The 13145-nt window shown below is 54.9% G+C and overlaps 1 protein-coding gene across 3 annotated transcripts in view; it reads left to right on the forward strand.

The window, feature by feature from the left end:
• ABR (ABR activator of RhoGEF and GTPase) overlaps window positions 1-13145 on the forward strand; it is a 178857-nt gene that overhangs the window by 110996 nt on the left and 54716 nt on the right. For all 3 annotated transcript variants that reach the window (XM_027130545.1, XM_027130543.1, XM_027130544.1), the window contains 3 exons: window positions 2701-2886; window positions 8047-8154; window positions 10899-10959. In XM_027130545.1, the coding sequence (XP_026986346.1) occupies window positions 2701-2886; window positions 8047-8154; window positions 10899-10959 (355 nt within the window). The remainder of the gene's footprint in view (window positions 1-2700; window positions 2887-8046; window positions 8155-10898; window positions 10960-13145) is intronic.

A 13145-nucleotide genomic window follows, 5' to 3' on the forward strand; every position in this document is an offset into this window, starting at 1 on the left:
TCTGTGTCCCTGCCTGCCATGCTTCCCCAGGCCCCAACCCTCCACTTACTCTGATATTCCGTCTGAGGCCCTTTCCCATCACCTCCTCTGTGAAGCCCTCTCCGAGCTGTGCCAGTTGGTTGGTATTTACAGTCCAAGTCGAGTAGTAAGTGTATCTTGCTCTGTCCACGAAAATGTTTCATTTGTGTTGGTCCAGTTTACCCAAATAGATTGTAACGTTGTCCGGAGCAAGGAGCATGAGTCATAAAAATAATCTCCTGAAGGGAAAATTGGACCCCGTCACTCCCCTGTTTCAATCCCTCCGGGGAAAGCCAGGTCATTACATGGGCTTAAAAGCCGCATTCCTTCCCCCTGTGTGATCTGGCCTCTGCTCACCCCTCCAGCCCTCCTTTAGGGCCCTGCTCGCCAGCCCCCTTGCTCGCAGCAGGCAGGCTCACTGGCTTGCTTCTAGCTCCTCTCTCTGCCCAAGCCCTTCCCACCTTGGGACCAGGCGTTGAGGAGCTCTGCCTGAAATACTGTCCCCTTTGCCCCCACGCTTCCATTTCAGGTCAGTGTCTCCTTCTTGTCCTTCAGCAGGACATCCCCTTCTTATTTCCTTCATTGCACTTATGTGTGATTTTGTGTTTGATTGTTTCCTCGTGTTTTGTTTGTCTCCCCTACTAGATGGGAGGCTCCACGGGGGCAGTGATTAGTGAATCACTGACTACCCGCTACACCCCCTGGTCTGGCCTTACGTGGGCACTTGGTCCATTATTTGTGGGGTAAATAGTAATAACAGTAGCAGCTAACACTTACTGATTGCCTTCTATGTGCCAGGCACATACTCAATATTTTAGATAAATGATGGCTTTTGATCTTCCCATCAGTGTTCTTGAGAAGGTAATAGTATCCCGGTTTCACAAACAAGGCTGCTGAGGCCCAGAGATGCTAAGTGACTTGCCCACAGCTATTAAGCGGCAGAATTGGGACTCTGGCCCACACTGCCTGGCCTGCACCAGGTCGAACCCCAGCCTGCTTTCCTAGCAAAGGGCTGGACGTTAAGGCCTCATTGGTTCCAGCACTGAGAGGGTCAGAGGAGGACTTCTGCTTTTTCCTGCTTTCATCATCATGTCTGGATTTTTTAGAGCTGGGAGGACAGGGGAGCTAGAAGTCAGAGCACTGTCTGGGTCTTTAAGTAGATGGGACTTCCCCTTGTGGACAGACAGATGGGAGGATAGGGTGAAGCCTGGCGGGACATCCGGCAGCCGTGGCTGGCTCGAGCTTGGGGGTCTTCTCTCAGGGTGAGCCAGCGATAACTTCGGCCTCCCTCAGTGGAGGTGTTCCCTGCAGTCCAGCACTGAGTCACCCGTTCTCTGCTAGAATGCTTGCCTTGTCGGAAGCTCGCTACCTAATCCTGTGAGGTAGCGGGGGGCAGCTCTAGTGAGCCCATACCTGTGCCTGCAACTTCTCCTTTCTGCCCTCTGGGTCTCCAGAAGGACCCAGACTAAGTCAAAGACCTCTTTCCACACAGCCCTTTATCTTCACAGTAGATGAAGAACGCCAACCATGTCTGACTCAGGCTTCTCTCTCTCAAGTACGCGTACCCCTCCCCCCACCTCCCCACCCCCATGCCTTCTCTATGGGGCAGGTTCCCAGACCCTCTCCCCTGAAGGGCCTTTGGTGTGCAGTCTGGGCATCTTTGGGGGCTTTAGGGCTGAAGGAAGGTCAACCATGGAGGAGCTCTTTATCCTTCAGTATCATTGATTGTTTGTTTCAATGATTAATTTTAATAGCTTTTTTTCCTGATTATAAAATGAATATTTACTCACTGGAAGTGATTTAGAAAATACAGAAATCCCACTGAAGAAAATGTATCCAAGCCTCATTTTCCCTTCATGTTGGGCTTTACGGTGATAACTTCAGCCAGCAAGTGTTGGGGATGGTCCTGAGCTTCCGTCTGTCACCTCACCCTCTCCACCAGCAAGCCTTGGAGCGCCTTGGTGTAGATAAGCAGAGATGACAGATAGGGATATTGCACGCCATCTTGCATGTCAGCCTCGGCATTGAGAAAGAGTCTGAGGCTACGACAAGGCTCAGTGAGGAAGGTCATTGTGCTTGCTTAGCAATGTCTGCCATGGGTACAGGAGGTAGCACGGTGGCATGCGTGCCACGCTCGCTCTCTCTATACTAAGTGATGGGAACTTAAGATATCAGTGCAGCTGAGATTGGTTTGGGTCCCTTAGAAACTCTATTCCCCAAGTCCTAGAATCATGTTCTGTTTCTTGGAAGGAAATAGCTAAGGGGTTGAGTTCCCCGTCAACCCTCCTTCCCACTGAAGCATGACAAGGGAGTTTGTGACTCAGAGCATGAGGCCATTGTGGAAGAAAGCTATGGACCCTGTTAAACCATCAGGCAAACCCAGTACAGGCTGAGAACCAGAGGTCCCTCAGGGGACACAGGGTGGGAGAAATGTGTCCTGGCGCCACCCCTCGGACCTGATGGGACTGCTGGACCAGGCTCCCTCTTCTTACAGTAATGGGTGGCTTGCTGGGGCCTGTGACAGCAGCTGCTCCATTCAAACCACGCTTCAGGTCCCCTGGCCTCAGTGGCCTTATCTGGGCAGAACTCGAGCAGCAGGAGGGCCTAATCTGGGCCCTGGGCCTGCTGACCCTCCGGTTGATTTCCCTCTCACCTCTGCTCTTTCTTCCTCTTCTTGCCCAGCCCATGAAACCCCTGAAGGCCACTGCCACCACCTCCCAGCCCGTGCTCACCATCCAACAGATCGAGACCATCTTCTACAAGATCCAGGACATTTACGAGATCCACAAGGAGTTCTATGACAACCTCTGCCCCAAGGTGCAGCAGTGGGACAGCCAGGTCACCATGGGCCACCTCTTCCAGAAGCTGGTGAGTCTCCCGTCGATGGAGGGCCCTTACCCGGGACCTCAGTGGAGTTGCCGGTGTTGAGAGAGGACTGGTCAGCCCCAGACCTCCTGGCCTCCTTGAAGGCCTGAGTCATTTCTGAGTCCTGGAGGAAAGCCTGGGCTTCTGCCTTATGGGGAACCTGGGCCTGCTGCCTCGACTCCCGGCCTCCCCCAGTGAAGCCCTAGACTGCTTCTAGGGCTGCCAGGGACAGGCCACATGGGTAGGTGCCCTTGGCAGGGCACTGTTTCTCTCACCTGGGGGCGCCAGGGCTGGACCGAAGGCTCCCCTGCTGGGCTGCAGGGCCAAGTGCCAGGTGGACAGGCAGGGACTGCTCACCTGAGACTTCAGACGCTCGCCTCACTTCCGCGCTGCCTCTGAAGTGAAGAGTCGGGAGGGAGACCATGTCAGCCGGCGATCCTCTCCTGAGGACCCTGGAGCAGGAAGCACTAAGAGCCCAGCCCACCCGCAGGGCAGGGAGAGGGACAGAGGAGGTGGACGTAGCGTGCGGCCTTGGTCGGGAACGACCCTCTCCTCTAGCTCGGCGTCCGTCTCTGGCCGCGTCCCCTGAGGACCCCCAGTCACACCCACAGGGCCCCCACCGGCTCTCCGCCACGTAACTTCTGCCAGTCCAGCAGGCGGGATGGAGCTCAGGAGTCTGTGGCCCTATCCTCTGGGTATGGGTGGGGGCGGGCAGGGAGCAGTGCTTCTCCGTTTCCTCCCCTGTAGTGGTGGGACCTGTTGAGTGGGCAGGGCTCTGCTTTTCTCACATGGAGAAGACTCTTGCTTGGATGCTCCTAGGCCACAAGCTCAGATGCTCAAAACTGAACTCATTGGCTCTGAAGTTCTTTGCTCTTTTCCCTGCCTCTGTCTCAGTGGGTGCGGCCATGTCCCAACCACCGTCCATCCATGACTCCCGGGGGCTCATCCTTGGCACCTCCCCTCCCCCACCCCCTAACACCTCCCTGCATCCCATGGAGTCCACTTCGTTAAAGCTCACAGCCACCTGCTTCTCTCCAGCACTCTGGCGCCCTCACCTGGACCACTGCTGTGGCCTCATGAGTGGCTTCTGCCCCAGACCTGCCTCCCAGGCAGCCTCTGGCCTCTACCTAAAAGCAGGAGAGCGTTTTCTAAACTCCTGACCGGACCTCAAGTCCCCCCTGCTCAGGGGTTTGGATAGAGGCCAGGCTCCGAGGAGTGGCTTATGAGACCCTCTGCTGCTGGCCTCAGCAACCCCCTCTGCGCCCCCGACGCTGAACCTTCTGGTCTCAGTTCACACTGCAGGCGCGCTTGACCTCTCTGTACTTGCGCTCTAGCCTGAAATGTCCTTCTCTGTTTTATCTGGCTTCTCTGGTCAGTTTCCAATTTAGAAATGACCTCCGTGGAGAAGCCTTCCACAACCTCTGAAATGCAGCCCCTATGCTTACCCACTCCGTGAACACTAAACTGCCTGACTCCCCAGAACCGTAAGCTCCAGGAGGACAGACTGTATTTTCTTCAATTTGGACCCCCAGAACCAGCCCCGTGATCAATACATGAATGAGCGAGTGAGTGAGTGAATGAATGGGTGAATGAGCGCACCGTGTCCTTGACCCCTGGGACCAGGGAGAAGTTGGAAAGGCATTGAGGAGACATCACAGGACCTGAGGTCTGTGTCCTGAGGGACAGCAGTGTTACAGAGATGAGCACAGTTTCTAGAGCCAGGTCGCAGCTGGGTTTGAATCCGGGTTCTGCCACAGGTTAAACTTGTGACACTGGGCAACTTACTCAACTTCTCCTGACTCAGCTTCCTCATCTGTAAAAACAGGGATAATGATGGTATTTACTTTATTGGGTTGTTGTGAGGCCTGAGTGAGTTAATACCTGAAAAGTTCTTGGAACAGGACTTGGAATATAGTAAATGAGTAAATACTCCGTAGTTAGCCATTATCATTACTGTTATTACTATCATTACTGCTATTATTATTATTATTATTAGGAAGAAGCACCCCTGAAAGGCGTTGTTGCCAGGGAACTCCACACTTCTGGTTCTGTCAGCCCCAGAGTGCTGGCCCCAGTTCAGGGATGATGAGCGCCCAGTCATCACTGCCCGCCTGGTCCAGGAGCCTGAGCTGATTGGCTTGGTGGGCAGCCTCTCCTCAGCCCTCAGGAGGGCAGAAGAGAGCAAACCCCGGTGGCGGGGGGCGGTGGTAGGAGTGAGTAGCCTGGAGCATAGTGGAAAGGCTGTCCCAGTTTATCTTTGTCACTTGGACCCTGCTGTCACCAGGCTTCCCCATTCTGGTCTGAGCTTCACTGGCCTGGCTATGAATTTGCTACCCCCCTCTTCCCTCCCCCTGCATCATGAACTGATGTCTGAAGCCCCTGGGGCTACAGGCTTGGGAGGAGGCCGGGCAGGCCAGGCATCTGGAGACAGTTTATTTTCAGCTGGTCTCCGGGTATTTGATTATCCATTACCGAGAGAAGGGAATTAGCATCTCCGTTATTTGTTTTATGGGATCACCCCAGTGCCAAGCTGCTGTTTCCAAGCAACCTCCACTTCCCAGTTAATGGCCCTGGCAGGCCAGGCCTTGGGCCCTGCAGACTAAGGTGCTCCGTGGAGATGGCAGTGCCTGGGTTGGCCGGTGACCCCTGCACACAGGCCTTCTGCCCAGGTGGCTCCTGCTTCTGGCTCACCTCCGGCTACTCCCTTCTGTAGTGGGATAGGAGGGGGTAGCGTTGCACCCTGAGCACCCAGCCTTTATCCTTCTGTGGGAAGGGGGACAAGGAATGTGCATACTTAGAAGAATAGCAATGATACTTTGGTTTAGGAAGTGACTGGCTAGCACATCCCCTGTAGCGCGGGACACCAGTGGGCCAGGACTCCCTCTGGAAGAGGAAACGAACTCCATCCCTTCCCGCCCCTCCCCATCTGGGATTTTCCTTTCTGAAAAGTCTGGCCCATCTGGGGCTGAGACCTGCATGGCTCTGGCCCTGGCTTCTTCACAAGCATCCCAGCTCTCACTTTCCCCTCTGGCTTTCCTGCGCCCCACCTGCCAGCTTCCTCGAGTTCTGTCTCTCCCCTGGGTGGCTACAGGTCCCCCACTCACCTCTTCGGATCTTTGACGAGCACAGGGATTCTGCAGAAAGCAGAGTCGATCCGGGGCAGGGCTCAGGGGCAGCCCACTTCCCGCCTCGTACCTTGGTGGGTAGAACGTCCTTGCTACTTCATTGGAAAAAATTTTAACCAGAAAATCTAGAGAATAATGTAGCAAACAATGGTGCAGTCACCTCCCAGAATTAACAGATGTTAAGCTCTGAAGATATATGGAAAGACTTTTCAATCAAGAAAATAAAGCATTACAGATGAGAATGAAGTCTCTCTCTCTCCCTTTCCTCTTGCCCTTCCTCTCAACCTAGAAGCAGCTACTGACATGAATTTGGTGTGTAGCCTTCTAGGCTGCAGTTCGTGTTTTCGCTATGCATATATATCTTTTTATGGCATTGCATGTACTTTTAAAGTGTATATAAGTGTGTCTGTATGTATCATATATTTTGCAATTCAATCAGCATTCATTTTGAAACTTGTCAACGTTGCTACACAAAGATCTAGTTCATCCATTTTAACGGCACTGTGTGTATGGGTTCCCCTACACATTGTGTGTGTATGGGTTCCCCTTGTGGGCATTCGTTTCCAGTCTTTTCACAAAAGAAAGAGTGAGGCAGGTAAATACCCTTGTTCACATTTCCTTGTGCACACACATATTCAAGTTTCTCTAGAGCAGTGCTTTCCAGTAGAAATACAGTGCGAGCCACGTATATAACTTAAACTTTTCTAGTGGTCACATTGTTTAAGTGGTCCATTAAGTGACCATTGTCTAGTGGTCACATTGTTTAAGTGGTCCATTAAGTGACCATTGTCTAGTGGTCACCTATTTAAAAATAAACAGGTGAAATTAATGTGAAGAATATATTTTATTTCGCCCAGTAGAGTCAAAATATTATCATTTCAACATGTAAACAAGATTAAGAAATTAATGAGATCATTTACATTCTCTTTCTCATACTAAGCCTTTGAAACCCAGGGTGTATTCTACACTCAGCACATCTCAGTTTGGACTAGTCACATTTTAGGCGCTCAGTATCCACGTGTAGCAAGTAGCCCTGGGGTCTGTAGAAGAGGATTTGCTAAGTAGCAGGCTAAGCTGTGCATATTTTCAACTTTATTAGTTATTGACAAATTACTCTCCAAATAATTATACTAACTTACACCCCCCGCAAGCAGTCTGGGAAAGTTCCTATTTTCCTACATTCTTTCCAACCCTTAATATCATTAGACTTTTAAATTTTGACCAGGTTGATGGGTATGAAGTAGTATCTCGTGGTTTGATTAGAATCTCCACCCTTTGCTCTGGTAAGAGGAGATGTACGTGCAGAGCACAGAGAAGGCTTTCCATAAATATTTGCGGAATTGAATTAACGAGCCTTGGTTTCCCCTTTTGCAGAAAGGGCTGATGGCATCTGTTCTGCCTCCCCAAGGAGGCGACGAGGCTCTGTGTGGTCCGAAGCTGTGGAAAGCTTTGTGTTAGGTTCAAAGCGACATGCAAATGTGTAGAGAGGAAGGACCTCTGGCTCCTTGAAGGCTGAGGAGGTGGGGACAAGGACCTCGAGGGAGGCCAAGGGAAGTGGGGACTGTGCCTTTAAATACAGTTCCCCACACTGAGCATGGGGAGTGGGGCACTGAGCAGGCCACATGTGCCCACCCCTCTCCCTGTCTCCCCCTGCTTCAGCTAGTTCCAGGATGTGAAAGATGCGTGAGGCATTAAGGGGCTTCAAACCGTGCGAGACTTTGATGATGCTAAATAAAGCCAAATGCTGCAATGAACTGAGTTTTGGCATGCCAACAAAGGCCGTGCCCTGCTCCCCCCAACCCCCAATACCCCCTTGTTAACCTTATTGGCTGAGCCAGTTTCCATGGAAACTACCAAGTTCAAAGGGACACTGTAGTATGTTCGCCCTGCCTTTTCCTTCTGCTCCCAGCTAGCCGCTCGGACTGAGTTAGAGGTTCTGAGTGCTAAGGGAGCTCCAGGTGCTCTGGTTATGCTTTCATCCATTCATTAATCCTCTCTCCCCATCCCTCTCCTGCCCTTCTCTCTCTCCTCCCTGCAGGCCAGCCAGCTTGGCGTGTACAAAGCGTTTGTGGATAACTATAAAGTCGCTCTGGAGACCGCTGAGAAGTGCAGCCAGTCCAACAACCAATTCCAGAAGATCTCCGAGGTGGGCAGCTCCCTGCACAGCCACCCCTACGACTCGGGGTTTGGGGGGCTGCTCAGAGCCTTCTAGCCTTAGGGCCTCTCCTCCCCTGCTGCCAGTGAGGAAGATGGTTCCCCGGATGAGTAACACTGAGCCTGATTTGCTTTCTTGCCCGCGACACTTTCCCTCTTAACATAAGAATATCGCTTTATGTATGATTTTGTTATTCTCTTTTAGGTTATTCTGCATTAGAACAGGGGAAGCAAAAAAGGAAATTAAAAAGGCAGCATTCTCCCACACTGTGGTGACCTTAAGCAAGTCACTTCCCTTCTCTTGGGCTTATTTCCTCTGCCGTAGAATGAGGTGTCTGGATTGATCCAGCTTATCCCAAGCCTGCTGGACAAGAACCACCAGGGGCCACTGTTTAAAATGCAGATCTTCAGGCACCTTCCCTGGAGCTTCAATTCAGAAGGTTTGGGGTGGGGCCCAGGAGTCTGTATTGCTAACAAACTTCCCCAGGTGATTTTTATAATCGGGAAGATTTGAGGGAGTCTGGACTAGGTGATCTTTTAAGATCCTTGCAGTCCCACAGAGAGCGGACAAAGGCCACGTGGATAAGAAGCCCTAGACCTTCTGGCTGGGGATATGCCTTTCCCTGCGGCTGCAGCCCAGCCCTCCCACCACCCTCCTCCGCAGGGGAAAGATGTGGCATTGTCTGCCGCCGACGCTTCTATCCGGGAAGTGGCAGGGAAGGGCTCTAGGATTCCTCAGGAGCACAGCCCAGCTCACCCCTTGAGCCAAAAAGATCTCAGGGATCCCCCCCACCCCCCACCCCTCCCAACCAGGCCACTGGCTTTACAATCACAACACCCAGCTCCAAGCTTGGGGCAGGAGAACCTCTGGTTCCAAGGAAAGGGAGCTCCTTCTGCAGTTTTGGAAGTCCTGCCGTATAGGTCCCCTCTGAATCCTTTGCTTTCTCTCTCAGCTCTGTTGCTGGAAAAGTTGGTGAGGTGCAGGGTAGTTTTCGAGAAACTACTGGGGTTATAAGGGTCATACCCAAGTTTGGAATCAGCTGGGAGGCAGTACAAGAGTAGGGCAGATGGAGATGGAAATGTCAGCTTGATTACTAGTCAAAGCCGGATTGGAAAAACGTGGACACGGACCTGTAGCCACACTGGCTCTGCTAACACTTCCCCTCCACGTTCAGACACATCTACTGGGGGCAGAGAGAGGAGGGCTGAGCTCTGTTTCTTCTCCCAAACCCAGGGGTCGGGTGAGTCAGCCTCTGCCTGGGAGGACAGAGTGGAGTGAGGGGTGGGAAGGTCCCTCTAAGTGGAGCAATGAGGCTGGAGAAAGGGTGTTCCTCTCACGGCTCCCCGCCCTCCCTGGGAACAAACTGGGTTTCCCATCTGTGTTCAGAGTGACCCTGCCGAGGCTGCCCGGGTGCCCGGGTCATGTGTGGTCCAGAGAGTGGTCAGGGGGTTCTCCTCTTAGCCTGGGCTGACTGCCTGTTCTCCATGGTTGGCAGAACCCCCCGCGCTCTTCCCCAAGCCCCTCTCATAGCCAGCTGGCCCCAAGGGCAGAGCGAGGCCCGTGGCCTGCTGCCAGTGGCTTCTCACCCTGACTCACGCGCAGACGCTGTCACTTCCCACTGCTGCTGCCGCGTAATTACTGCAATTAGGCCCTCCTCCTCTGCAGCAGAGCGATTTCATACCTCTAGGCTGCCCTGGAAGGGGACGTGGAGAAAAATTCCCTAAACCTGGGAATCCAGACACAGCCTTGAGAAGCTGAGTAACCTCCCTTTTCCCCAGCCCCACACCCCAGGCTCAGTCCCTGGGGGTTTTCTCTGTCTAGAAACAGCTTGAGGCAGGAGTAGGAAGTGTGGAGCCCCCGCTGCCTGGGCATTGCCTCCCAGGCAGAGCAGGCAACATCACCTGGTACCTGACCTTGGCCTCACCTCGTCCCCACCTTCCTGCTGACACGTCCCCTGGGAACACCCCCCCCCCCCCCCCCCCCCCCCGCCAACCATGCACTCAGTCTTCCAAGTGAGGATTGCATTACAGCTCCAATTACAGGCCACGCTGGTCCAGTGGCAAGGGCTAGAGCTGGAACCTCTGACTCTAAAGGCAGGTGAAAGAGGTTAGGATCAGATAAGCTATCCCTGGGGTCTGTTTCCGGCACTCACTCCCTGTCACTTTGCACGGGATCCAGGAGGGGTGTTGCCTCTTCCTTCCTTGAAGTTTCCTCTCTGACGCCCAGCCCAGACATGGTGGGTGGGGAGTGCGGGTGGGGCCGGTGGCTGGGTGAGTCCCTTTCAATACGCTCGGACTGCCTGCCCCTCCGTGCTTCCCCCTGTGCAGGTGTGTGGGGCCCTCCACTCCTACCTCAAGGGCTGCTCACGCCCAAGGAGCAGCTGGTGCCCTGGTAGCTTGTCCACTAAAAGCCTGTTGGCCCTGGGCTGGCGTGTACAGACCTCCAAGTAGTGGCCGCTGCTGCGGGGTGGAGGAGGGTGTGGGCCTCCTCTGGAAGGCCCTCTGAGCTGCTGGGGAGGGGCTTCAGGGGACCCCCGAGGCTCCAGGAGATGATGGGTGTGGCCCAGGGGCTCATAAGCGGAGAGGCAGAGGGAGGCCTGCACGTGTTAGTCTTTGTGTCTCTTCTCCTATTTGCACCCCTGGGTTTCAGAGCCCTGCTTCCTGCGTTGCTCACGATGGGGGATGGGGAGGCTCAGGGGACAGGCCAGGTAGTGATTCCTCTCCTCTGTTTGGCAGGAACTGAAAGTGAAAGGTCCCAAGGACTCCAAGGACAGCCACACGTCAGTCACTATGGAAGGTACTTTGGGGAATGGCTTGGATAACAGTCACCTTCCTTTGTCTGGCTTTGTGGACTATGGTGCCCGGCTTGTGTGTGTGCGTGCGCATGCATGCGCGTGTGTGTGGGAGCATGCGTGTGTGTGTGTGTGTGTGTGTGTGAGCGTGTGCACGCGAGGCATCCAGCCTCCGTCCCCAGGCAGCTGGCCAGCTACAAACGTGCTCCTCCCTAGGATGCCAGCAGGCGGCTCACTCCCCCCCTCCTCCCCCCTCCACGCACGCAGCCCTCCCCTCCCCTCCCCTCCCCCTTGCTAGAAGAGCACTCAGAAGCGGCTGCTTGATTCTGGAGGCTGTGCAGCAGCAGCCGGGAAGGTGGCTGAGTGGCCGGGCCGCTGATGGGAGCTGGGGAGCCGGGAGCGATGGCCGCCCGCTCCTGCCGCGGGGACGGAGGCTGCCATGGAAATTCTCCTCATCATTCGCTTCTGCTGTAACTGCACCTATGGTAACCCAGGCCCCCTCTCCCGAGAGGTGGTGTGTCTTCCCACCTCTGGGGGCTGGCTGGAGTGGGCTGAAATGTGGCCATCAAGGTTTGGGGGGCAGCAGGGCAGGGAGGGGGGACAAGTGGCTGGACCTGTGTTAACCCCGCGCCAGCCAGCTTCCAGCCTGGAGTTGGAGCCTGGGGGCCGCTCGGGGCAGGGTGGCTTGGAAATGGGAGGACCAGGCTAGAGGGGTCCAGGTACCCCGAGGATCTGTGGGGAGCCTCAGCTTCAGAGGCTGGGGGCAACTTCCTGGAGAGGCTGTTGCAGAGAGAAAGTGACAAGGCTGGGCCTGCAGGGGTGGCCACCCTGGGGTTGGAGAGGGGTCAGCAGGGGCAATCAGAGGGTGACAGATGGTCTGGATGGCAGTGCCTTGGAGCGGGAGGGCGCCAGCCCCGGCTGGAGGGAGAAGTTGGGAGTCTCTTTGTTTCGTGAGAGGCCAGGGTATTGTGTGCCTGGAGTGCACACACCGCCTTAGCTCTCTCCTCTCTGAATGGCAGGGGAGCAGGAAGGAATTGGATTGCTCCCAGGGGGTTCGTTTCTAGCCACTGGAGACCCTTGAGCTGAGGCCTTGGCCGTGAATGCTGGTGGGAGAGGGGGGCGTGGCCGGCTGCTGCTTTGTGAAGGTCACACACCCACCATACAATAGCGGGGACGGACAGAGCATCATCTTCGCAGCTCCCTCAGGGAGGAGGTCCTGGGACAGGTGTGTGCAGTCAGCCAGGCTCTTGCTCAGAGGAGGCTGGCACAGATCTAGGCAAGGAAGTGTCCGGAAGCTAGTGGGCCCCGCCTTCCGAGGCCAGAGGTACCTTAGGGATGAGCCCCGCTGCTTCTGGCAGGGGCATAAGGCTCAAATGTTGCCCCAGGCCAGCTGCTCTGGGCTCCTGTGGCAGGCAGCTGGTTTCAGGACCTTCTTCTCTCCCACCAGGCGTTGTGTCTCTGCACCCCTCTCAGTCACTTTGCTCTCATATCTCCGTGGTAACCCAGAGCTCCTTGTTGAAGGCTGAACAGAGGGGGGTGGCAGCATGCTGGAGGAGCGATGCTGAGGTTTCTCGGGCTCTTCCCGGAGGCCGCTGTGCACGATCAGCTGTCCCCTCACCTTCTCGGGCTGTCCTGCATTGAAGACTGCTCGTGATGGAGATAGCCCCTGCGGTCGCCCCTCTCCAGCTGTCCCAGCAGGACAACTGTAGTCACAGGCAGAAGCTGACCTGGGTCCCCACCCCTCGGCTGAGATTCTGACAGGCTTGAAACTGGCGTGGTCCTAGATCTGAGGGGAAAATGCCCTTTTTGGTCTGGCCTAGGAGTTGGTCAAGTCTCCAGTCAGTGTCCCTAAAGAGGAAACGGTCGGCCCTTTGCTTCCTCTTTCTTCCCCCAAAAGAAGCTTAGTTTTAGTGAAACAGGCCTGGGACCTGGAGTTCAGGGTTTCTTTGGTCCCTGCAGCAAAGTCAGCTTTAAAGTGAGGGGTCAGGAGTGAAGGAGCCCTTGCTGACCACGCTGTTTGACTCTTCTCAGCCCCTCCAAGGGGTGCTGGTTGTGGGGTATCCGGGAGGCTGTGCCACTTGGGGCTCACTCTGCAGTTGTCTGCCTTAGCGGTTGTGTGCCGAGCGCCCAGTCTGCAGGGCTCCGGGGCCACACGCAGTGGAGGTGCAAGGAAAGCCGCGTGTGACCCAGG

This window comes from Aethalodelphis obliquidens, unplaced genomic scaffold (genome assembly GCF_003676395.1).
Source record: "Aethalodelphis obliquidens isolate GAN/ISIS:26980383/991018 unplaced genomic scaffold, ASM367639v1 scaffold38, whole genome shotgun sequence".
NCBI lineage: Eukaryota > Metazoa > Chordata > Mammalia > Artiodactyla > Delphinidae > Aethalodelphis > Aethalodelphis obliquidens.